Below are 27094 nucleotides of genomic sequence, written 5' to 3'. Positions count from 1 at the left end.
CTTGTGTCAGTGACTCAGAGCTGCTAGTGCTTGCATTGCCTCAGCTCTGATTGGTTGGTGGGGGGGGAGGGGAGGGGCTGGCAGAAGCAGCTTCCACTCTAGGATCAGATTACACTCCTCTCGAGCCCCTCCCCTCCCCTCCCTGCTGCCAGCGTCTCTGCTATTGTGTGCTGTGACGGAGCTGTTTCAAACGGTGTTGCCTCCGGACAGAACGGCAGCTCCGCTCCCATCGCACGGGCACCTTTGAAAACGGGCTGACAAATACCCAAGCGCCAGGACTAAATTCCTAGTCGCCATGGCGACCTGGCGCCTGGGATTTGTCGAGCCCTGTTCTACCCGAATTAAATATGCCGTGAAAATTGGTATATAACACTCTATGGCCTCCTAGAAGATGAGAGAGAGACCCATCAGTAATACTTCTCTGGTTCTCCTTCCAAAATGGCAAGAGTGTTGAGTATATCAAGAGAAAATTGCCCTGGTTAGCTCAGTGAAAATTGGTATAACAGTATATGGTCTCCTAGGACAATTTTTTCTTTCAAGTACCAGAGAAACATATAAGCCCTAGAAAATAAGAGATGGAGAAACCCATGAGTAATACTTCTTAGTCAGATGTGCCAGCCAATTCTCTTTCCAAAAGGACAAGAGTACTGAGTATGTCGAGAGAAAATTGCCCAGGATAGCCGAGTAACCTCGGAGGAGATGTTTAAGGGTGCGCCTTCTCATTAGGAAGACCACCTAGTATGCATGAGGAGCTCTGTGGTCAAGACAACTCTTCTCTGCTTTTCTGAGAAACATATATACAAATTAGCATATCATTTGCTGCCATCAGGCACTATCGCAAAACGAACAACCAGTTTTCTAAGGCTGTGCTCGGTAGTGCAAGAAAAGCAGCTGAATTACCTAAAAAGAGATTTACTCCAGTTCTAAATTGGACTAAAAATGATGAGAAAATGTATTTTTATTTTTCTGACACCAAAAGCGACCAACACAGGACCCAGATGGAAGTCCACACATTTGTCTGTGGCTCTCTGAACTTCTCTTCTTCACTCCTTTGCCTAACTTTTCTAGAGGCATAACTTAATAGCTTGGTCAGCACATGTGCGCGCTTTAAGTGCTGACACTATTTAGTTCAGCAATAGCGTACAACCCCCATTCACTATTATAGAGAAGTATCATATATACAGTATATTTTCTGTGAAATTCCCAAGGCAAGAAACAACCGAGACAGCCCATTAAATGTTATAAAGGACACATTTGGTATTTTAAGAGCAGCACAAACAGCTTGTCAAATTGCAAGCCAATAAGACCAGGACAACATCCAGTTAGGCAGCATGAAGTCTGTTACTCCACTTGTCAAATACAGTGCCTTGGAAAAATAACATTTTGGAATTGAAACCCATTGCATGAATATCACAGGCAAGGTGGACTAGTTACAAACTATTACAGAGAGAAAGGGCCTTGCCTTTCAATAAAAAGGACTTAAAGACATCTGGCTATAAAGTTCATGTTTTAATGAATAAAATAATATTTTCAGCAAGAAAATGTGTGATATTTGGAGATGGGAGAATATTTAACCCCTAGGATTATGATCGCTTGGAAAATGCATGCCTTTCAAAGTTAATTTATGAGATCATTTTGTTGTATGTCTAGTGCCAATGAGACTGGGTACTGTAGATCTTAAAAATCGCTTGTTAATTTTCTGAATGATCTTTTGGGGAAAAAAAAATCTTGTTTTAATTTCTCCTGTGTCATTTTTTCAGTACCTTTTTTATCTGAGGTTTTTAAAGTCCTAGTATTTAAAAAAATGGCATGCCTAGAGAGTGCTGCATTGTGGAAAATAAAAAAAACACCAACGACAAAACGCAGCAAAAATGATAAAATGCTAAACGCTGCGTAGAATACAAAGACTTCACATTTTGCTATAGACTTTAGAGTAAAAACTGACAACAGAGTTTTTAACTTTAAAAAAAATGCGAAATGTGCCACAATGCTATGTTTGAGTGCAGCCTTAGGCTAGGGCTACACGACGACATGAGTCGCGCGACAATTTTTATAATGATAGTGTATGGTGTCGCACTGCGACCTGCTGAGACTGCGACACGACAGTAGCAAAAAATCAATCCAAGGTGGATTTTTCTGCGACTGTCGCGTCTAGGGCTGAAATGATTACTCGATTAAATCAAGTAATTCGACACAAAAATCCTCAATGCAAATTTTTTGCATCGAAGATTCGTTTGTGTCATGTGACCACGGAGCGGGAGTGAAGCGCTTGCTATTACTCCCGCTCCGTGGTCTACTGCTGCGCTTGGAATACTCCCCTTTCCAGCAGGGGGCCTCCGGACACTTCACAGTACGTCCATGGTCCCGCGCTGCTCTGACGTACAGACGCCGTGACCTGACGCACTGTGTGACGTCTGGCGTAGAGCAGCGCAGAACGATGGAGTGTCGGCAGCACCCCTGCTGGAAAGGTAAGTTGGTGGGGCGCAACTAAGGCCAGGCGCCTGGAGTGCACAGCGTCATAGAAACCAGTGACGCTCTGCAATCCGGGTGTCAGGAGGAGCATGGGGGAGAGCCGATGGCACAATGGGGGCGGGGGAGAGCCGATGGCACAATGGGGGCGGGGGCGGGGGAGAGCCGATGGCACAATGGGGGCGGGGGAGAGCCGATGGCACAATGGGGGCGGGGGAGAGCCGATGGCACAATGGGGGCGGGGGAGAGCCGATGGCACAATGGGGGCGGGGGAGAGCCGATGGCACAATGGGGGCGGGGGAGAGCCGATGGCACAATGGGGGCGGGGGAGAGCCGATGGCACAATGGGGGCGGGGGAGAGCCGATGGCACAATGGGGGGCGGGGGAGAGCCGATGGCACAATGGGGGCGGGGGAGAGCCGATGGCACAATGGGGGGGGGGGGGAGAGCCGATGGCACAATGGGGGCGGGGGAGAGCCGATGGCACAATGGGGGCGGGGGGAGAGCTGATCTCACAGTGGGGAACAAAGGGTGTTGGCACAATGGGGGCGGGGGAGAGCCGATGCACTTGGGCTGATATCACAGTGGGGAACAAAGGGTGTTGGGGACTAATGGCAGGGGGTCTGATGAGTTTTTATAAAGGAAAACAGTCTATTATTTTTTTCTTATTAGATTACTCGATAATCGTAAAAAATAAATCTATAGAATACTCGATTATTTTAGTAATCGTTTACTGCAGCCCTAGTCGTGTCGCAGTGCGACACCATAGACTAGCATTATAAAAATTGTCGCGCAACAATTAATCGAGAATTCAGTGTTAAGTGTGGATGTATCTTGGTTTCCATCCTACCCATAACCGATTAACCTCTGGAGAATCAATGCACATGTTACGAGGTGTCTGCAAGAGTTATTTTTTGCAGAACTGGCAAACAGCAACGTTATCCTGAAAAGAGATTATGTCCGTATATATCGTGAGGGCCTACAGAAGTACATTACAGAGCTGTATTAACTTTTACAATTCAAATACCTAAGAAAAAAATTAAAAATAAAACTTAAATTTCAATTTAGGAAATTATTTTTCAATTATTCAATTTAACCATATAAACAAACACATGTCCAATACGGATTGTCCTGGTCAATTCTAACTCGCAAAAATAAAGTATCACCTCATTAAATCGGTGTTCTCTGTGTTAGGGCTTACAGGAAATATTTTGATCAGTTACTTCCAAAACACACAATAAAAACAGCCAAAATATTACCACCCCCATAAAATACCTGAACATTAGTACTACTTAAATCATTGTATCATGCTCAATAAGCAGTCAAAAGTCAAATAATCTGTGGTGAATAACAAATTCTTGAAGCTTGTACAAAATTTTATTGGGAGGTAGGGAGGGAGAACATTAGCCCCGAACAAAATCGCATCAACCTCCTTGCAGAATTAGAACTATTCCACTAAAAAGAGTAAATACGAAAACTTTAGGACATAAGGAACAATTATGAAAGAGTAGACCACAACACCTCACGATATGAAACGTCCCCTAAACTTCCTTGCTGAGAGTGCCTTCAAGTGTCCTGGTGTCTAGGATTATATATATTAAGGGACGGACAAGTCTCCTTTAATAAAGTGTTTCATTTTAGAATAGAATAGATGCAAAAAAAACAAAAACACATTTGTATAATTTGCTGCTGATTACTGCATAACCGCTTCATTTCTTGGAGGGTGTCTGGATAAGTTCATGTTTTTATACACTGCAGGGTCAATGTTTTCAAATTCAGCTATGACTGTGACGAGGGGACATCCTCTGCGTCTGGAGGAAAGAAGGTTTGTACACAAACATAGAAAAGGGTTCTTTACGGTAAGAGCAGTGAGACTATGGAGCTCTCTGCCTGAGGAGGTGGTGATGGTGAGTACAATAAAGGAATTCAAGAGGGGCCTGGATGTATTTCTGGAGCGTAATAATATTACAGGCTATAGCTACTAGAGAGGGGTCGTTGATCCAGGGAATTATTCTGATTGCCTGATTGGAGTCGGGAAGGAATTTTTTATTCCCCTAAAGTGGGGAAAATTGGCTTCTACCTCACAGGTTTTTTTTGCCTTCCTCTGGATCAACTTGCAGGATGACAGGCCGAACTGGGTGGACAAATGTCTTTTTTTCGGCCTTATGTACTATGTTACTATGTTAAGTAAGGAGAGTAGACACTTTAAACTTTATTCATGTTTGGATGCTGGAGTTCCCTTATTCTCAATGTTTATCTGGAAAATATCACTGTGAACAACATTTACAAAGGTGGGTGAGCTTCAAAGCTTCCTTATATACCGTATTTGTCAGACTATAAGATGCACTTTTCTTCCACTAAAATTGTGCTTCTTATAGTCCGAATGCTAATGACCACTTTCATTACGGAAACGCTCATTAGTATGCAGGAGGCGCAGGGAGCGTTGAGGAAAGCGCTGTGCTGGCGGCTGTACTCACCCTCCCTAGTCTTATTCCAGGTCCCATTCTGCACCGTTTCCTGCCTGAATAAAGCATCAGGACGTAGTGCACATAGGCGCACACTATGACCCGAGACTGTGTGACGTCAGGTGACATTGCAGTGCGGGCTGGAAGATGATCAGGGAGTGGTGGGTGAGTGGCAGTGCTGTCCAGAGCAAGCGAGGCAAGTTTATTGTTTTAATGTCTGATCTGAAGTCTGGTCTGTGGCTGACGGAGCTTGGGGTTCAGATGAGGGTCTGATCTGAGGGCTGACGAGAAATATATTTTTTCTTATTTTCCTCCTCTAAAGCCTAGTTGTGTCTGGTGCATCTTAGGTAGTTTTTTGGGGTTTATTTGTATCTAGATATGATGAGATTATTATTCGGAATAGTTTAATACAGTAGATCTGTAAAATCTCTTCCAGCTCATCACACCTAAAGTTCACAGATTTGGGGTTTATTAAAGAAAATAAAAATAAAATATTTTAGTAAAAACACACACATGAATGTGCGTGCATCTAAAGGAAATAAAGTTTGATTTTAACACACAGTGGAGGGTTTATTTAATTTCAGAAACTTAAAAAAAAAATTTTTAGAAAAAATAAATGAATCTACAAGCATTACCTTTCTTTGACTTTGCTCCTATCTTCAGTTTAGATGGCCACGCGATCTGTGTATTTGTTTCTTCCATAATCTGCAGAAAGAAAGTGAATGCGGTTTAAGTAATGTAATAGCTCCCTTTTGGTTTTAAGCAAAGATTCTCACCACCACATCTTGAGTTCACAGTCTGGTCAAGACACAGCTTTAATGGAAATGCATGATTAGACAAACAGCTCTGATCAGACAGACAGTGACCTTTATTTCTACATAAATATCCACTCACTACAAATCAGTAAAACTCGAGGTGAAGTGTCTTGTGTACTGCTCTACAAAAATACGAACCTATTTCCAAGAAGTAGGATGAGCTTTGTGGACCCATTTTTGATCTGGTCAATGGCTGTACTATAAACACAGCTGTAATTCTCATCTACCTCACAGTACGTTCTTAGGTTCTCATGATACTAAGGAGGATCAAATCAAAACTATCTGGATATAACAAGTATAAAATGGAAGCGGTAGGCCGTCCATTATAGGACAAGTGGTCAAACATCAAACACAGTTGGTGGCCAAGGCAATAACTAGGAATGCTAAAATACCAAATATACATTCCAAATCTTCATGAGCCAATGTTCCAGCAGGAATATAGGCTGCATGTTCAGCCAAGCATTTGGGCCAATTATTGCTTAAAATTTTTAGACAAAAACATTTTGCCGTGGCCGAGGACCAAAATCTGATTGGTTGCTATGGGCAACTAAACCAGGTTTCCTTAAAAAAAGCGAGGACCACAGCAGCGTCTGAATGACAATAGTGGGGAATGGGTGAGGTGCTCAATAATTAATTTTTTATTTTAAACCTATTACGTCCCCATCCTGTGGTTGTACATCTCCTCTTAAACATATTTTTTAAACATGTTTTAAAGGGGTATTCCCATCTTAGACAATGGGGGCATATCGCTAGGATATGTACCCATTGTCCGATAGGTGCCAGTTCCACCTCTGGGACCCGCACCTACACAGAGAACGGAGCGGGGAAGATGGTGGATCCCTGAAAGTTGTGGCAGGCAGCCACTGCTCCCGTTTATTTCTATGGGGCAGATTGAAATAGCCAAGTGCTCGGCTATTTTCGGCAGCCCCATAGGAGGGCAGATGCGCAGTGCGCCTTCCACAAGTTTCAGGGATCCGTTCTCAATGTAGGTGTGGGTCCCAGAGGTGGGAGCGGCACCTATCAGACAATGGGGGCATATCCTAGCGATATGCCCCTATTGTCTGAGATGGGAATACCCCTTTAAAAGGTAGACATTCTGAGGCGTCAACACAAATCGGTCAATTTCCCTTTCCAGATGTATAGTCTTCAGCCCCCAAGTATTATGTTTGGCAGTGACATGGGTATGTCCTCCAGCTCCACAGACATGCGTATTTGGTATAGCCAGTTAATCGGGGCGCTTTTTCACCAACCAATAACTGAAGGTCACAACAAATACTGAAGAATCAATTAACTCTCCTGAGTCAAAAAGTAATGGTGCATGATAATAAGAACTACACCAGAAATGTAATCCTCAATTTGGATGCAGATAATTTTTAGATATTTCGTTGATGAAGCCAAAACTGCAATCTCACAAATCTCTAATGCCTCAGGTGGAAAAGAAAAAAAAGTTGGCAAATTACACAATTTTATTACTGCAGATCACAATGAAGAAAACAAGCCAAGAGAGTCAGCTTCTTGGGAGTTACAAGTCTGAGAAATGTAGGGGGTGTAGTAAGCTGGTACTGAGAGAGCCCGTCAACCAGGCACTTCGAGGAACTACTGATAAAACCTGAGCCATCTCTCAGCATCTTTCAGTTAGGTACCATGCCAAACCATTTCACATAATTGATAAAAGAGCAAAAACCTTGTTATCTGATAAGTTATTAAAACAAATTCACAAAGGAATGGATTCATATCAACCCCTTGATACACAACAGTGGATTTCACAATGGAATCCAGCACGATACCAGAGCATTCCACACCAACACTACACAACTGGCAGACAGAGTATCGTTCGTTCAGATTCAGACATCTGTGGTAGGTTTTTAGATTTTAGTTATTTTTGCAAACAAAGCACCTACAGTAAGAGGTTTTGCAGAGGGAAGGGACTTCCTCTATAAGCCAATGAGCACCCGCATAACTCAATAGCAAGGCGTTAATTAGTTGCCATGTGTGATACACAAGTACTGCCAGGTATTTTAGAAGCAATCAGAGGATCACACATTCAACTGCACTAAAGTGGGTGTAAAATAAATAAATAAATAAAAGTATCCCATAAAAGGAACAACTGTGAAGAGTAGAAAAGATGCAGATTTAGGCCAGGATGCGTTGCGAATGCGTTCAGTGAAAAATGCACGATTTTGCAAGGCAATTTATTGCGTTTTGCACGCGTGTGATAAAAAAAAAATGAAGGTATACAAGCAACATCTCTTAGCAACCATCAGTGAAAGACGCATGCTCTATGGGGTGAATGGGTCTGTGTGAAAATCGAATCGCATCCGGAGGCAAGTGCGGATGTGATTCGATTTTCACGCAAACCCCATTCACTTCTATGGGGCCAGCGTTGCATTAAAATTGCAGAATATAGAACATGCTGCAATTTTCACGCAACGCACAAGTGATGTGTGAAAACCAAACGCTCATGTACACAACCCCATTGAAATGAATGGGTCCGGATTCCGTGCAGGCGCAATGTACTCGCATCACACATTGCACCCGCGCGGAATATTCGCTCGTATTAAACGGGCCTTACTGTTTTTATATTTACTAACGTGCCAAAAAAATGAATAAAAGTAAAATCAAAAAGTCATAAGTACTCCAAAATGGTTGTCGATAAAAAAAGAATAACCTTCATAAAAACTCTCGTTTAACAAAACAAAAAAAGTTATGGCTCTTAGAATGCAGCGACACAAAAATAAACTTTGCTAATGGAGTTTTTATTCTGTAAAAGTAGTACAAAAAATGTAGACATTTGGTATCGCTGTAATTGTAAGTTACGGTAAAGTTAAAGTGTTTTTATTGTGAATGTCACCATAAAACAGGAATTCCTGCTTTATTATTTTTTTCAGGTTTTTTGGGGAGGTGAATGGGAAACCAAGTTGTCCAATACATACAGTCAAGTCCATAAATATTGGGACATCAACACAATTCTAACATTTTGGCTCTATACACCACCACAATGGATTTGAATTGAAACGAACAAGATGTGCTTTAACTGCAGACTGTCAGCTTTAATTTGAGGGTATTTACATCCAAATCAGGTGAACGGTGTAGGAATTACAACAGTTTGCATATGTGCCTCCCACTTGTTAAGGGACCAAAAGTAATGGGACAATTGGCTTCTCAGCTATTCCATGGCCAGGTGTGTGTTATTCCCTCATTATCCCATTTACAATGAGCAGATAATAGGTCCAGAGTTCATTTCAGGTGTGCTATTTGCATTTGGAATCTGTTGCTGTCAACTCTCAAGATGAGATCCAAAGAGCTGTCACTATCAGTGAAGCAAGCCATCATTAGGCTAAAAAAAAAAAAAAAAACAAGCCCATCAGAGAGATAGCAAAAACATTAGGCGTGGCCAAAACAACTGTTTGAAACAAAAGAAGGAATGCACCGGTGAGCTCAGCAACACAAAAAGACCCGGAAGACCACGGAAAACAACTGTGGCGGATGACCGAAGAATTCTTTCCCTGGTGAAGAAAACACCATTCACAACAGTTGACCGGATAAGAACACTCTCCAGGAGGTAGGTGTATATGTGTGTCAAAGTCAACAATCAAGAGAAGACTTCACCAGAGTGAATACAGAGGGTTCACCACAAGATGTAAACCATTGGTGAGCCTCAAAAACAGGAAGGCCAGATTAGAGTTTGCCAAACGACATCTAAAAAAAGCCTTCACAGTTCTGGAACAACATTCTATGGAGAGATGAGACCAAGATCAACTTGTACCAGAGTGATGGGAAGAGAAGAGTATGGAGAAGGAAAGGAACTGCTCATGATCCTAAGCATACCACCCCATCAGTGAAGCATGGTGGTGGTAGTGTCATGGCGTGGGCATGTATGGCTGCCAATAGAACTGGTTCTCTTGTATTTATTGATGATGTGACTGCTGACAAAAGCAGCAGGATGAATTCTGAAGTGTTTCGGGCAATATTATCTGCTCATATTCAGCCAAATGCTTCAGAACTCATTGGACGGCGCAAAAGCAACCTAAGAGTTTTTTAAGAGAAAGAAGTGGAATGTTATGCATTGGCCAAGTCAATCACCTAACCTGAATCTGATTGAGCATGCATTTCACTTGCTGAACACAAAACTGAAGGGAAAATGCCCCAAGAACAAGCAGGAACTGAAGACAGCTGCAGTAGGGGCCTGGCAGAGCATCACCAGGGATGAAACCCAGCGTCTGGTGATGTCTATGCGTTCCAGACTTCAGGCTGTAATTGACTACAAAGGATTTGCAACCAAGTATTAAAAAGTGAAAGTTTGGGCAATTTAATGCATATCTGGTGGACTTGTCCTGCTGTCAACCGTTTCTGGTCCAACATATTGTCACTTATAGGTGCTGTAATAGGGAAGGCACTTCCTACATCCCCGGAAATAGCATTGCTCTCCTTGGGGCTGGAATGTTTAGATTTAAAAGACCTCACTATTGCTTTTCATATACTAACAGTAACGAGAGTGGCGATAGCCAAAAGGTGGAAGAGTAGGGATATCCCAACCATACCAGAAATCATTGCTAAAGTTCACTATAATTACGGCATGGAACTACTGATTGCAAAACAACTTTGCCGGTTATCAAGAGTCAGTGTCAGGTGGCGTAACTGGGCGTCTTATATATCTAAACATTACCCATCTTTGCCAAATCTACAAGTATAGAAGATGTATACCTCAATTCTATTGCTTGATTTTAACTGTGGTGCAGTGTTTATTATTGTTTGTTGGTCGTCTTTTCACGGCCTTGTTTTTTTTTTAATGTAAATGAAAACTTTTCATCCGATGTCTTCTATCCTGAATACTTGTAATGTGATGAGCAAATAATACTGTAATTTACGGTAATATGACACTATGGAAGATGTTGTATGCTCTAATTTTCAAATAAAAAATTTGTGAAATAAAAAGTGAAAGTTTGATTTATGATTATTATTCTGTCCCATTACTTTTGGTTCCTTAACAAGTGGGAGGCACATATGCAAACTGTTGTAATTCCTACACCGTTCACCTGATTTGGATGTAAATACCCTCAAATTAAAGCTGACAGTCTGCAGTTAAAGCACATCTTGTTCGTTTCATTTCAAATCCATTGTGGTGGTGTATAGATCCAAAAATATTAGAATTGTGTAGATGTCCCAATATTTATGGACCTGACTGTATGTAACCCAAAATGGTGTCATCACAAACAAATACAGCTTGTCTTGCAAAAAAAATAAAAAATAAAATAAAAAATAAAAGCCCTCATACAGCTATGCCCTCATATTATTCGTGATCTATCCTCCAGATAGGCCTTCAATAACCACCGATCAGCAGAGTAGCTCTGGAACTACACAGCTCTTTCCATGTTGCAGTGGATAGAGCTGGTTACTGCAGTTCTGCTCCCATTCACTTTAATGGGAGCAGTGCTACAGTAACCAGTTTCGTCCACCACACAATGGACAGAGCAGTGTACTTCCAGCGCTACCCCAAAACAGCCGATTAGTTGGGGTGTGGGATGCTGGACTCCCACAAATGGGAAACTGATGGCCTATCCTGAGAATAGCCAATGGATAGTAAAGGAGTAAACGACCGCTTTAAGGGGTTATTATGCATGAGTTAAAAAGAAAAAAATGGCACATACAAGTGCGCACACATGCACAAATACACAATGGGTAATAATTATATAGTCCACAGAGTTCAGCACAAATTCATTTTAGCTCTAAGCACAATTGTCTGCCAAGTCAAAGCTTAGACACAAATCCTAATACAAAGTGAGAAACCCCAACTTATTTAACAGTAGATATGCTGCAAATGAAGGGGAAAAACAAATTAAATACTTCGAAACATTAGGGAACTCGTTTTTAGCTGCAAATGAGGAAAGGGGAGAAGCAAAGCAGTGAAATGTACAGACCAGCCATATGGGGATCTAACTAACAGATATCCTGGACACCTTACACATTATGACTTTCTTGAGGTTTTGCCCAGCAATACTTTATAACTATAAAATATTCTTCAATTATATAAATGGTAAAAAGTATAAATCTGAAGGTGTCGGCCCTCTACAGAGCAATGAGGGGGAGTTGCAGAGAGCGACGAGGAGAAAGCAAAGCTATTAAATATTTTTTCTCCACTGTATTCGCTGAGGAAAATAAACTGTCAGATAAAATTCAGAATGTAAAAGTTAATTCCCCATTAAAAGTGCCCTGTCTGACCCAGGAAGAAGTACAACAGCAACTTAAAAAGATTAAAATAGACAAATCGCCAGGGCCAGATGGCATACACCCCCGTATCCTAAGAGAATTAAGTAATGTCATAGCCAGACCCTTATTTCTGATATTTACAGACTCTATACTGACAGAGTGTTCCACAGGATTGGCGCATAGCAAATATGGTGCCAATATTAAAAAAGGGTGCAAAAACAGACCCCGGAAACTATAGGCCGGTAAGTTTAACATCTGTTGTGGGTAAACTGTTTGAAGGTTTTCTAAGGCCCCTTTCACACGGGCGAGTATTCCGCGTATATGCGATGCGTGAGGTGAACGCATTGCACCCGCACTGAATCTGGACCCATTCATTTCTATGGGGCTGTTCAGATGAGCAGTGATTTTCACGCATCACTTATGCGTTGCGTAAAAATCGCAGCATGCTCTATATTCTGCGTTTTTCACGCAACGCAGGCCCCATAGAAGTGAATGGGGTTGCGTGAAAATCGCAAGCATCCGCAAGCAAGTGCGGATGCGGTGCGATTTTCACGCACGGTTGCTAGGAGACGATCGGCATGGAGACCCGATCATTATTATTTTCCCTTATAACATGGTTATAAGGGAAATTAATAGCATTCTGAATACAGAATGCAAAGTAAAATAGGGCTGGAGGGGTTAAAAAAAAAAATAAAAAAAAATTTAACTCACCTTAATGCACTTGATCGCGTAGCCGGCATCTCCTTCTGTCTCCTTTGTTGAATAGGACCTGTGGTGAGCATTAAATACAGTTACAGGACCTTTGATGACGTCACTCCGGTCATCACATTGTACGTCACATGGTGATGGATCATGTGATGACCGGAGTGACGTCAAAGGTCCTGTAACTGTACTTAATGCTCACCACAGGTCCTATTCAACAAAGGAGACAGAAGGAGATGCCGGGCCGCGATCAAGTGGACTAAGGTGAGTTAAAAAAAATATATATATATTTTTTTTTAACCCCTCCAGCCCTATTTTACTTTGCATTCTGAATTCAGAATGCTATTATTGAACCAAACTTATTGGGTACCAAACTTGCACGATTTTTCGCACGCGCGTGCAAAACACATTACAATGTTTTGCACTCGCGCGGAAAAATCGCGGGTGTTCCCGCAACGCACCCGCACATTTTCCCGCAACGCCCGTGTGAAACCAGCCTAAGAGATGCTATCTTGCAGGATCTCAATGAAAACAAGCAAATATCATATCAGCATGGCTTCATGTGGGATTGGTCATGTCAAACTAATTTAATCAGTTTCTTTGAGGAAGTAAGTTCTAGACTTGACAGCAGCGAATCGATGGATGTCGTATATCTGGACTTCTCAAAAACGTTTGACACTGTACCACATAAAAGGTTAGTATATAAAATGAGAATGCTCGGAATGGGAGAAAACATCTGTATGTGGGTAAGTAACTGGCTGGTCACTGTCACTAGCGGAGTACCTCAGGGGTCAGTATTGGGCCCTATTCTCTTCAATATATTTATTAATGATCTTGTAGAAGGCTTGCACAGTAAAATATAAAATTTTGCAGATGACACTAAACTGTGTAAAGTAATTAACACTGAAGAGGATAGTATACTGCTACAGAGGGATCTGGATAGATTGGAGGCTTGGGCAGAGAAGTGGCAGATGAGGTTTAACACTGACAAATGTAAGGTTATGATAGTAAGGAATAATGCAAATCCCCTGTACATACCAAATGGTAAAACACTGGGTAACACTGACATGGAAAAGGACCTAGGAATTTTAATAAACAGCAAACTAAGCAGTAAAAACAAGTGTCAGGCAGCTGCTGCCAAGGCTAATAAGATAATGGGTTGCATCAAATGATGCCCATGAAGAGAACATAGTCCTGCCACTTTACAAATCACTAATCAGACCACACATGGAGTACTGTGTACAGTTCTGGGCTCCTGTGAACAAAGCAGACATAGCAGAGCTGGAGAGGGTTCAGAGGAGGGCAACTAAAGTAATAACCGGAATGGGGCAACTACAGTACCCTGAAAGATCATCAACATTAGGGTTATTCACTTTAGAAAAAAAGACGACTGAGGGGAGATCTAATTACTATGTATAAATATATCAGGGTTCAGTACAGAGATCTCTCCCATCAGCTATTTATCCCCAGGACTGTGACTGTGACGAGGGGACATCCTCTGCGTCTGGAGGAAAGAAGGTTTGTACACAAACATAGAAGAGGATTCTTTACGCTAAGAGCAGTGAGACTATGGAACTCTCTGCCTGAGGAGGTGGTGATGGTGAGTTCACTACAAGAGTTCAAGAGGGGCCTGGATGTATTTCTGGAGCGTAATAATATTACAGGCTATAGCTACTAGAGAGGGGTCGTTGATCCAGGGAGTTATCTGATTGCCTGATTGGACTCTGAAAGGAAATTTTCCCCCCTTAAGTGGGGAAAATTGGCTTGTACCTCACAGGGGTGTTTTGCCTTCCGCTGGATCATCTTGCGGGATAACAGGCCGAACTGGATGGACAAATGTGTTTTTTCGGCCTTATATACTATGTTACTATGTTAATGGCCATCTCTACCCAAAAGTGTTTTAAGGTTTTGGGTGGAAATTGAGACAATTAAAAAGATTCAATAACTACCCAAAGTCTTACAGGCTCCTGTATAACAAACCACACCAAACCAAGGGGATGTCCAAGGCCATCACTGTGGGGTCTGACACCCTGCGATCAGCTGTTGCAGTAGCTCCAGTGACAGAACTTGGCAGCGGTACTACACAGCTCAGTCCATGGTTCAGTAGATGGCGCTGGACAGCGGCACGTCTCCCATTCACTTCAGTGGGAGCAGCTCTGCAGTGATCTGTCCACTGCACAATCAACAGAGCCAGGGGCGGATTGGCCATAGACCATGCAGGGAAATTTCCCGGTGGGCCGATGCTGAGGGGTCCACCTGGGCCCTCCTCATGGCCAGCCAGTGGAAGTTTTTGGGGATGTATTTTGTGCTGTCGGCAGTATTTTGTGCTGGACTGTGGTATTTGGCTCTGGTGGGGTGGTATAATGAGCCACAATATGGTATTGCTGGCCATGCCTCTTATTAAAGGGAATCTGTCACCAGAATCATCACCATTAAACTAAAAACTATTGTCTTGTAGCACTTACTACCGCCTTTCCAGATGTGCTTTTCTTTCCTTGCTGCTTGGTTTCTATCTTGAAAAAATCCACTTTATTCCTTATGCTGCTTTTTAATTTCAATTATTTGTTTTTAACCTAAATCTAAGGTATATATTTTTTTAGGTTCTTTCCCATTTTTGTCTGAATCAATATTGTACAGTAGCTTTATATAATGTGGCACATGATTTGAATCTAATAATTGTAAGAGCTTTATAAACTGTGCATATGTTCATATTTCACCATGCTGAGGTTCCTTGCATAATACCTACTCCTTAGGTGGTTTGCTCATATTTTTCTTTCACAGTATATAAAAAAAAACTATGGCTCTGGAATATGCCTAATTTTAACAAACTTAAAGAGGTTGTCCGGGTTCAGAGCTCAACCTGGATATACCCACATTTTCACCCTGGCAGCCCCACTAATATTTGACATCACCGGCACTAATTGGCCGGCTGTAGCGCTGCCCTAGCATGTAAAATGGCTAGGGCAGCACTAAAGTCTGCCCATTAGAGCTGGTGACCTCACCGAATACACTACTGGGCAGAAGCCTCCGCCTAGCAGTGTAACAACATAAAACAAAGAAGCCCTTGCCCTGCACGATGCAGCACAGGGCAAGGGAGAGCATCGGAGCGGTCATATAACAGGACCTGCCTGGGTGAAAATGTGGGTACGTCCGGGTTCAGCTCTGAACCCAGACAACCCCTTTAATTGTTAAACTCACAAACAAAAAATAAATAAAACCACCAGTTATGTGATGCATAATCAATCTACTGGCAAGAGTTGATGCAGGGAGACTGGGTGGTCCAGTGGCCGAGGCAACCATACCAATGGGTTATTGTGATAAAAGAACAGGAGCTTCTAGCAGCGCTGTGAGGAGAAACAATCCAATGGAGGATTAAAAGAAGATTTTATTGGTGGAAATCAATGCATTTCGGCATCGTTCTGATCCCTTCGTCAGGTAAGACACACCATAGGATGTTACTTTCTCCACAAGGGTCTATTCAATCCAGCTTTGTAGGAGAGGTTTCCAGCTTGGCATGGTTCCCTCAGATCAGGAGCAGACTGGCCATAGACCCTACAGGGAAATTTCCTGGTGGGCCAGAGGGCCGCCCAAGTCATCCTCTCTGATGCTGGCCGGGTACATAATCAGCTCTCGGCAGTAATTAAAGCTTTGAGAATCAGGTACTCATGTACCCAAGAACAAATCGCAAATGCCCTCCTGAATTTAACTGCTGTGGCCCGCATCACACCTCCTAAACCCCCTGCTCCATAGACAACTGGAGGAGGAGGACAGAACTCATTGGACGGCGCTTCACAGTGCAGATGGACAATGACCCAAAGCATACTGCAAAAGCAACCAAAGAGGTTTTTTTAAGGTAAAGAAGTGGAATGTTATTCAATGGCCAAGTCAATCACCTGACCTGAATCCGATTGAGCATTCATTTCACTTGCTGAAGACAAAACTGAAGGGAAAATGCCCCAAGAACAAGCAGGAGCTGAAGACAGTTGCAGTAGAGGCCTGGCAGAGCATCACCAGGGATGAAACCCAGCGTCTGGTGATGTCTATGTGTTCCAGACTTCAGGCTGTAATTGACTGCAAAGGATTTGCAACCAAGTATTAAAAAGTGAAAGTTTGATTTATGATTATTATTCTGTCCCATTACTTTTGGTCTTTTAACAAGTGGGAGGCACATATGCAAACTGTTGTAATTCCTACACCGTTCACCTGATTTGGATGTAAATACCCTCAAATTAAAGCTGACAGTCTGCAGTTAATGCACATCTTGTTTGTTTCATTTAAAATCCATTGTGGTGATTTATAGAGCCAAAAATGTTAGAATTGTGTCAATGTCCAAATATTTATGGACCTGACTGTATAAGCAGCATCATCTTAAGATCTTAAAACGTGAATCGTTGCGGCTGGATATGAAAAAAAAAGTAACGACAATACTAAATTTTCCTAATTGAACTTAGGACGTCGATAAAGATGTCTTGAGCATTTTATCAACTGGTGTGAGCTTCTGTGACTCACCAGTCTCTAGCCTTTTTGCTGAAATGACACATGGGCCTAATCACCCCAAAACTAAACGAGAAACCACTTAAAAAAAAGGATTACTCATCATAACATACAGAAGTTGGCTGCTGAATGAACTGAAAATTTAAAGAAGACCCATCGTGGATATTTTCCTCCACCTCTGCAAGAATTCTGTTTAGGAAGTTTTGATATTTGCAATTCTTTTGGCATTTTAGCATACACAAGTTTTTTTTTCCCTCAACCATACCGTTCGCTTCATTGGGGAACATGGACATCACAGTGATCCAGAGCAGAGAGCGCCGATAGCAAGTATGGTAACATGTAATACTACAACTCTCCTACAGAGGCCGCTATAGGAGGAATGATCAGCTATTACTTTTACATATGGTGTCTCAATGAATGCTCGTCTCAGCAAACCATTCTGGTCAGACACAGCATGTGGAAAGTGGAAAAAGTAATAATTATATTTCACAACAGATTCATGGTAAGGACTAGCATCAACTGACAGGAAATATTATAAAAAAATATAAAAATTACAGCATTCAAGATGGAGGAACATTGATAAACTAGTAAGAACAAGCTACGTCATGGCTTCTCCAACACATGCTTGATGTTGAAAATTACAGAACTAAGAGTTTTGAAAAGTGTCCATCAGGCTTAGACAGCGGGGATGGAAAGCTCTGGACGATTGAAGCTGGAAAAAGTCGATCCATGTATAAACAATTACAGTATTTATCAGAGAGGAGCACAGAACACCACCACCGCTGCTCTCCAGATGTTCCACCAGTAAGACTTTGGGCTAGAGACCAACTTCTCTTCCAGAAAACTAATTGTTTGAAGCACTTATCTTTGCTCACCAACGACTGGCATTCCTGGAAGGGGATTTGCATGCCCAGAAACCTGCCAGCATGCCAATGTGTTTCTGATAGAACATGCTTATTATGTTACCAGCACATGTCCGATTTCATTTCTCATCCCTCATGGAATTTTACTAGTTTATTCTGCACAAGACGACTTTTAAATTGGAACTAATACAGCATTTATTAAAGGTTATTCCAATACAAATACTGAAAGGATCCCCTCAAGTAGCCATAAATCAAAACCCAATATTGCTGGTGGTCTTAGGGGTTAATATTTTGAATGGTCTCAAATGTCAATGTAAGAAAAATTAAGAAAAAACATATTTGCACGCAAGACAAAAAAGGTGAATGGACACAGATGCATAGATATCTTATCATTGAACGGCATGCATTTTTTGTAAAAAAAAAAAATTAAAAATTAAAAAATACTTGGGGATAATTAAAAATGTTGCTTTGTTTGGCTTCTACGACTGGCATGTGAACACTACACAGCTAGCTGCAGAGAGCCATTCTGTGATAACACCGCTCACTCACCAGGCCCTGTCAGACGACTCCTGAACAAGCTTCGAAATATAAAACTTTGATTTGGGAGTAAATTAGCTTAAAACATTTTTATAAATATAATTTTATATATATTTTATATATAATAAAACTCAGAGGTATCACAAAAAAAAAAAAAAAAATTTTTAAAAACAGACTAATCAATGTCACCTCCCTCCCCAAAAAAAACTTGGGGTGCCGACCAGGTGTTTTGCAGATACGCGGACGTGTGAATGGACCCTTATACCTGATTTTGGCTCACAATCACTGACCGTGTGAAAGCAGCCTAAGCATTCATACAGCTTCTGTCATTTTGAAACTTGCCACAGACAAGCAAAAGCTGAAATGAATGACTGCTATGGGCAAAACAGAATTTTGTTGTTAACAGTGCTTATCCATATTAGGCATGTGCCTCATAAAATCTGGCCATGGCCAAGGGTGGCAAATTCAGGTGCGTGGGTCTGTAGGGGAGGTTGACGGTTTCAATACTTACACTTATTCAATACTTACATACGTTGGTGTAGCTATACTTCGAATTACAGATTACAGTCTACCTTCCGTTTTTGGTGTGGATATATTGGGAGTCGCCCTTAGGGATAAGATTCATTAAGGCAGATTTCCTAATACGGTCTAATACTTAGTGAAAATTAAAACAGTCTAATGCCTCATTCACACGTCAGTGATTTCCATCAGAAACCAGGTGCGGCTCTAAACACAGAACAGGTGCAGATCTTTCCCTTACACCTTATGTCTGTGGAGGCTCCACTCCTGGTTCTGGTTCACAATCACCGATGAAAATCACTGACCAGAACACTGACGTGTGAATGAGGCTTAAAAACGTGCCCGATTTATCAATGTGCTTGATGCTGGCTTAGAGGCCTTTTTATGGTGGCCTAGTGGCGTTGCACAGGCCTTCTGTGTAGTGGAGAGCCGGGCTCTTGCTCTAACAGGATCGGCAGAAGTGGCAATCCGGGCCACCTAATCCCCTCAATAGCAACAGATGTGCTTAAAGGGCTTCTGTCAGCCCACTAAACAGTTTTTTTTTGGGTTTACTAATAATCCCTACACTGCGATCTCTGCATACATAAGTTAAATAATAATTTTGGTTCAGTAGAATTTGATAAAAAACGATTTTTAAAATATGCAAATTACCTTGCTACCAGCAAGTAGGGCGGCTACTTGCTGGTAGCAGCCGCATCCTCCGATCCTAATGACGCCCCCTCCGCATTGTGATTGACAGGGCCAGGGAAGGGAATCGTTCTCTGCTGGCCCTGCCTGTTAGCATTCAAAATCTGGCGCCTGCGCTGCGGCCGTACGTATCTTCAATCTGCGCAGGCGCACTGAGAGACGGCCACTCGCTTGGCCGCTCCATCCTCAATGCGCCTGCGCCGATGACGTCACATCTACACCCAGCGCAGGCGCATTGAGGAGCGAGCGGCCGCCTCTCAGTGCGCCTGCGCAGATTGAAGATACGTACAGCCGCAGCGCAGGCGCCAGATTTTGAATGCTAACAGGCAGGGCCAGCAGAGAACGATTCCGTTCCCTGGTCCTGTCAATCACAATGCGGAGGGGGCGTCATTAGGATCGGAGGATGCGGCTGCTACCAGCAAGTAGCCGCCCTACTTGCTGGTAGCAAGGTAATTTGCATATTTTAAAAATCGCTTTTTATCAAATTCTACTGAACCAAAATGATTATTTAACTTATGTATGCTGAGATCGCAGTGTGGGGATTATTAGTAAACAAAAAAAATTAAAAACAGTTTAGTGGGCTGACAGAAGCCCTTTAAGTGGTTTAGAGCGGGAGCGCCCTCTGTCTCCCATCGACACGCTGCAAACTTCCAAGTTAAAAAAATATATAAATACTTTTTAATGGAACAAAATTGCAAAAATAGAATATAGTACCCTCCACAGATTTGGTATCACCTTGTCTGGCATGACCCGCACTACACAATTATCATGTAATTTATCTCGTATAGTCAATGTTGCAAATAACAAAACAAAAACTAAAAAATTTCTGAATTATTTTTTTTTTTGCCTATTGACCCTCGCCGATCAGATATTGATGACCTATCTTGAAGATAGGTCATTAACCTCCCTGACTGTATTCCCGAGCATGACTCGGGGTAAGGCCTATTGCACACGACCGTATGGCTTTTTCAGTGTTTTGCGATCCGTTTTTCACGGATCCGTTGTTCCGTTTTTTGTTTCCGTTTCTGTTCCGTTTTTCCGTTCCGTTTTTCCGTATGGCATATACAGTATACAGTAATTACATAGATAAAATTGGGCTGGGCATAACATTTTCAATAGATGGTTCAGCAAAAAACGGAACGGAAACGGAAGACATACGGATGCATTTCCGTATGTGTTCCGTTTTTTTGCGGACCCATTGACTTGAATGGAGCCACGGACTGTGATTTGCGGGCAATAATAGGACATGTTCTATGTTAAAACGGAACGGAAAAACGGAAATACGGAAACGGAATGCATACGGAGTACATTCCGTTTTTTTTGCGGAACCATTGAAATGAATGGTTCCGTATACGGACCGTATACGGAACGCAAAAAACGGCCAGTAAACGGGAAAAAAAAACGTCCGTGTGCAGGAGGCCTAACATTGCAGAGTCCCTTCACCTTCTGCCGGCGATGTCCTCCGCTGAGAGCGCCGGCCGGCATTTGACTTCCTGGTTCTATTCCCTGCGAGCAGCAGCGGCGCATGGGAGCGGAACTGGGCGTGAAATTCAAATAAATATAAACATAAAAAGTGACAAACACACATAAAAGAGGTTATACATTGTAATCTGAGAGGATTACACTGTATAACCTCAGATCTGACATTTGATGACTGTACAGTGCCCCTTGCCTGCCATTTTACTGTCATTTGTGCCCATAAAATATTTATAACATGGCATCAAAAAAGCGCAACTTTACTACAAAAACGCTTCTGGACCAGTTGAGTGACAGACAGTGACACGGAGGTGCTCGCAGAACTGAGCGATAGTGAGTTGTGGGGAGATTTGTCGTCCGACACCGACACTGATGTGGCAATTGACAATGGCGATGGTCCTGCACCTGTGCGCACTTGATGCCCTATTGACTGAGATACGGACCAGGTAGCGCCCCCCCAAGATTCCTGTTCACTGGATCACCTGGGATGAAGGTAGATGTTGAGCGTGACAACCCTCTGGCATACCTGCAATTATTCCTCACTGAGGAGGTAATTGAAAAAATTGTCACGGAGACAAATCGCTGCCAAGAGCAGCAATCCGCTACACTGCATGCCACGTTTTCCAGAAGCAGAAAGTGGGAACCGGTGATCAAAGAGGACATGTGGCAGTTTCTGGGACTCATCATTCTTCAGGGGGTGATGGGGAAACCGCTCCAGAAATGGTACTGGACCACCAATAAGTTACTGGCCACTCCATTTTTTGGCACCGTGATATCAGAATACCGGTTTTCCCTCATCATGAAGTATTTCCACTTCACGAACAATGTAGAATTTGATGAGTCCAAGCATCCTGCGCCCAAACTAAAAAAAATCTGGGAGGTATGGCAAATTATTGTGACCAATTTCCAGCGGACCTACGTACCAAAAAGGGACGTCAGCGTAGATTTGGCCTACAAGGGACGCCTAAGCTGGATACAGTACATTGCATCCAAAAGAGCGCGGTTTGGCATCAAATCCTACATGCTCTGCAAATCATCCACTGGGTACATCTGGAATTCGGTCATTTACACCGGTAAAGGCACGAAGTTCAACCCCAGGTACAGCGGCTATGGGATGGCCACATCATCTGTCCTTACACTGCTGGAGCCATTGCTGAACCAGGGATATTGTGTGACCACGGACAATTTCTACACGTCTCCGGAACTGTATGAGGTTTCGCTACAAAACAAGACTGATGCATATGGTACCGTTAGGCCTAACAGACGTGACATGCCATCTATGTTTGCCAAGAAAAAACTCAAAACCGGAGAAATGGTTGCCTGGCAGAAGGGGTAAGATTATGGCAATGTGATAGCGAGACAAGAAGGACGTGTGTCTCATGAGTACAGTGCACAATACCTCTACTGCCATGGTCCACACAAAAGGTGGGAAAGATGTGCTTAAACCGCAAGTCGTTATAGACTATAATAACACCATGGGAGGTGTCGACAGAGCATGTCGAAATTCCTGACATAATCATACCGCCAGGGAGGTTAATATAAACAGGATGCACAACACCTTTAATAAAAGTTCATTAGTAAGTTATGTGTACCCCAAAAATGTGCCATAAAAAAACTACAACTTGTTCTGCAAAAAACAAGCCCTCATATGAAAAAAAAAAAAAGCTTGGTCCCTAAAGCAGAAACCAGGCTGCTCACTAAGCCACACCCCTTTCCAGCAGGCCAATGTCTATTATAAAAAAAAATAAAAAGTCAAAAATCGGCTTTAACAGTAAATAAAACACTTAAAGGCAGTGCCTGCTTTTTACCATTGATGACCTCCTCAGGATAGGTGGTCAATATCAGATCAGCTGTTTGAAGATAAAGCAGCACCCGTACGAGCGCTGCCTTCTCTCCTCTGTTTACCTGCTCGCGGCAGCAATTACAGTGGTGAGCGGTGCAATAACAAGTATGGTGTCCCCATTCACTTCTATGGGATGGCTCCCATCTGTTCAAGTGAATAGGACAGATCCATCGCACTAAAAGTGAATGGAGACGCCATTGTTTTAATTACACTGCTCACCACTGAAATTGCTGCGGCGAGCAGGTAAACAGAGCAGAGAAGCGCAGCGTTCTCTTCAAACAGCTGATCGGCAGGGGTACCAGGAGTCGGACCCCCGCCGATCTGATACTGATTACCTATTCTGAGCATAGGTCATAAATAGTAATAAGCAGACAAGCCCCTTAAATATGGTGCATGGCATGTACACCAGTTTTTTGCCGAAAATGGATTTAGAAATCTGATGAAGGACCTCCACAGGCCAACAAATTCAGCTGGCTCACATTACACCTAAAAGGAGCTGATCTAGGTCTCATTATTTGGCACATGACGTCCTGAGGATGTAACAGAATTATTAAAGGGTTTATGTCACCAGAATTTTCAGTATTAAACTGGCTGACATTAGCGATGTGCTAATATCAGCTGCACCTAACTATGCTATTCTAATGATTATCCGTGCCTTCCCTCACCGCGCCTGCGCAGCATACCGATTTCCCCAGGGCACATTTCCATCAAAAATAGCATCCCCCCCAATATTAAAGGGGTTATCCCATCTTAGACAATGGGGGTATAGCGCTAGGATATGCCCCATTGTCTGATAGGTGCAGGTCCCACCTCTGGGACCCGTACCTACAAGGAGAACGGAGCTGGGTAGAGTTGTGGCTGGGGGACCCCGGGTTTCCCGGGGTCAGTCCACCACCAGGCGCAGCTCCCCACCTCTCCCATTGAAGCGAAAGGGAGTGCACCACTCCCATTCATTTCTATCGAGCCGACTGAAATAGCGCACTGCTATTTTCGGCGGCTCCATAGAAATGAATGGAGGGCGGCTGCGCATGTGCTCTTCTCAACTTTCTCCTTGTAGGTGCGGGTCCCAGAGGTAGGACCCGCACCTGTCAGACAATGGGAACATATCCTAGCGATATGCCCCCATTGTCTAAGATGGGATAACCCCTTTAATGCAAAACATATTTTTGGGCGAATTTTTCTTTTGCATTTCAGAAGTACTAGGCTATTGAAAATGAAATACAAAATGTTGTCCTTCTGTAGTAGTCATATGCCCTCATAGAAAATGCCCCCTCACCCATCACTCATTTCCTGTAGGTCAAGCCAGGACCAGAGAGAGGTAAAGAGGGTGGACCAGACCAGTGTCTGAATCACAGCAGATTGGTGAGGGGGAGTTTTTCCTTCATTTTTATAAAAAAAAAAAAATTCAAAAACACATTCCCACCCTCTTTAAAACAATTGACAAAAAACAAAACAAGGATTAAACAATAAGACTGTGTAAGAGTAAATCTACAATCCACGTATAGCACCAGAGCAGTACACCGCTGCCTGTACAGTTCAGAGCCACTGTTTTCAGTTATGTTCCTGATGCACTTTCTTGTAATCATTTTGTTGGTTAAATCATATCCAGTTCATAGTTAGTTCAGAATGGAACACCCTTCCCTTTAAGACGGTATAGAATTTAGCCACAAGTTTATTATTTTTGGTACTAATAGCTGTATGGTAGACGACATTTGCAAGGAATGTATAAATAAATCCATTTTGCTTTGCATCATCAGATTACTTTGGAGATGATCAAAGCTGCTTTTCCTTCAAGGCGTTGTCAGAGTTAAAAAAAAAACAAAAAAAAACCCGGGCAGCCCCTGTACATGTGCTAAAATAAATCATATGTAAATCATATGTAAAATAAATCAATGTTCACCCCCTTTTCACACCTGCTGCTTCCAGCGCTGCGCTCCGGTCCTCCCCGACACTCAGGTAAACTTTCCTGGATGCAGTGGTGTCATCCATGAACACAACGTTCAGCCATTCACTGGCCTCAGCAGTACAAGGGACGTCACTACTGAGGCCAGTAATTGGCTGCAGTTGTGACCTGTGTGCACAGGACTTCACCACTGAAGCCAGGAAATCAACTCGTGTTGGGGAGGACCAGAGCAAAGTGCTGGAGGCAACAGGTGATAAAAGGGGCAAGTATGGATTATTCTGTTACTTTAGCACACGGACAGGAGCCGTCTCAGTTTTTATTTAACTCTTTAAGGCTACATTTACACAAACGTGGTGTTTTGCAGGCCGCAATTTGCGGATCAATGTTTCTGTATATTGTTTGTTAGAAGTTTCCGTTGTTCTTCAGCAATATGTCCGGGTTTTTCCGCAAAAAACAGACGTCGTGTTTCAGTATGTGATCCATTTTTTGCGGACCCATTGACTTGAATGGGGCCGCGGAACGTGTTTTGCAGACAACACTAGGACATGTTGTATTTGTTTTGAGAATCACTCATACGGAACATTTAGATGAGGAACTACCATGGTGCACTATCCGGATTTTCCACGTTCCTATTAAAAAGAACTGGTCCACATCTGAGCCACAAAATGTGCGGCTCGGATGCCGAGGAAAACAACGTTGGTGTGAATGTAGCCCAACGCTCACAGGCACAGCAGTATATGGAGTGCCTACAGGTAGTTTTGCAGTTTTCCTACATACTCTTGTGTTATTAACTCATGGCTTTTAAGAGATTTACAAAAGGACAAAAGGGGGTCCTAGTGATGTGATGGGCACAGAGGTACATGGTTCATTAGAAGATAGTTATCGAAGGCTGAGCGTTCCACAGGGTGGTCAGGAGATGGCAGCCAATGACCAGGTAATAGCTCAGTTAACCCTCACATTTTGAGCAAAAAATGAACTGTGCAAATTGATATACAGATTTAGGGGAAAACATTCAGTCTAACCTATGATTTATTCATACAAATCTCTACTCTTTCTATGATCTGGAGTCCAGTTCCTGGTCCTACTGAGTTTCTGTACAGACATGGAAAAGTCCACCCAAAGCATAGAAATAGCCCAGATATGAATGTATAAATTACAGGTTTTACTGAATCTACTCCCTCAAAACTATATATCAATCTGCTCATCTCCTCTTGCTCTATAACCTGCCGCTAATGATGGAACAGAATTCCCAATGTGATAGGTTCTCTATAATGCAGTGTTCCTCAGCTCCAGCCCTCAGGGCCCACCTGCCGGTCATGATCTGAGAATATCCCACAGAATGAATACCTGTGGTGAGTCCCGATGGACTGACACTAATTAATTATATCACCTGCTCAATACTAAGGCCCCTTTCACACGGGCGAGTTTTCCGCGTGGGTGCAATGCGCGAGTTGAACGCATTGCACCCGCACTGTATCCGGACCCATTCAGTTCAATGGGGCTGTGCACATGAGCGGTGATTTTCACGCATCACTTGTGCGTTGCGTGAAAATCGCAGCATGCTCCTCTTTGTGCGTTTTCCACGCAACGCAGGCCCCATAGAAGTGAATAGGGCTGCGTGAAAATCGCAAGCAAGTGCGGATGCGGTGCGATTTTCACGCACGGTTGCTAGGAGACAATCGGGATGGGGACCCGATCATTATTATTTTCCCTTATAACATGGTTATAAGGGGAAATAATAGCATTCTGAATACCGAATGCATAGTACAATAGGGCTGGAGGGGTTAAAAAATAAAAATGTAACTCACCTTAATCCACTTGTTCGCGCAGCCGGCATCTCTTCGGTCTTGTTCTGTGAGGAATGGGACCTTTGATGACGTCACTACGTTCATCACATGGTCCGTCACATGATCCATCACCATGGTAAAAGATCATGTGACGGACCATGTGATGAGCGCAGTGACATCATCACAGGTCCTATTGCTCACAGAACAAGACAGAAGAGATGCCGCTCTGCGCGAACAAGTGGATTAAGGAGAGTTAAATTATTATTATTTTTTTTTAACGCCTCCAGCCCCATTGTACTATGCATTCTGTATTCAGAATGCTATTATT

At 42.8% G+C, this 27094-nt stretch overlaps 1 protein-coding gene across 2 annotated transcripts in view; it reads right to left on the bottom strand.

Annotated features, from left to right (window-relative positions):
* Positions 1 to 27094, bottom strand: part of BICC1 (BicC family RNA binding protein 1) — a 259900-nt gene that overhangs the window by 98537 nt on the left and 134269 nt on the right. For both annotated transcript variants that reach the window (XM_040436564.1, XM_040436565.1), the window contains exon 3: positions 5569 to 5638. In XM_040436564.1, coding sequence (XP_040292498.1) covers positions 5569 to 5638 — 70 coding nt within the window. The remainder of the gene's footprint in view (positions 1 to 5568; positions 5639 to 27094) is intronic.

This window comes from Bufo bufo, chromosome 6 (genome assembly GCF_905171765.1).
Source record: "Bufo bufo chromosome 6, aBufBuf1.1, whole genome shotgun sequence".
NCBI classification, from domain to species: Eukaryota; Metazoa; Chordata; class Amphibia; order Anura; family Bufonidae; genus Bufo; species Bufo bufo.
The sequence above is the reverse complement of the archived record's forward strand: the minus strand, read 5'-3'. Positions and strand labels throughout refer to the sequence as shown.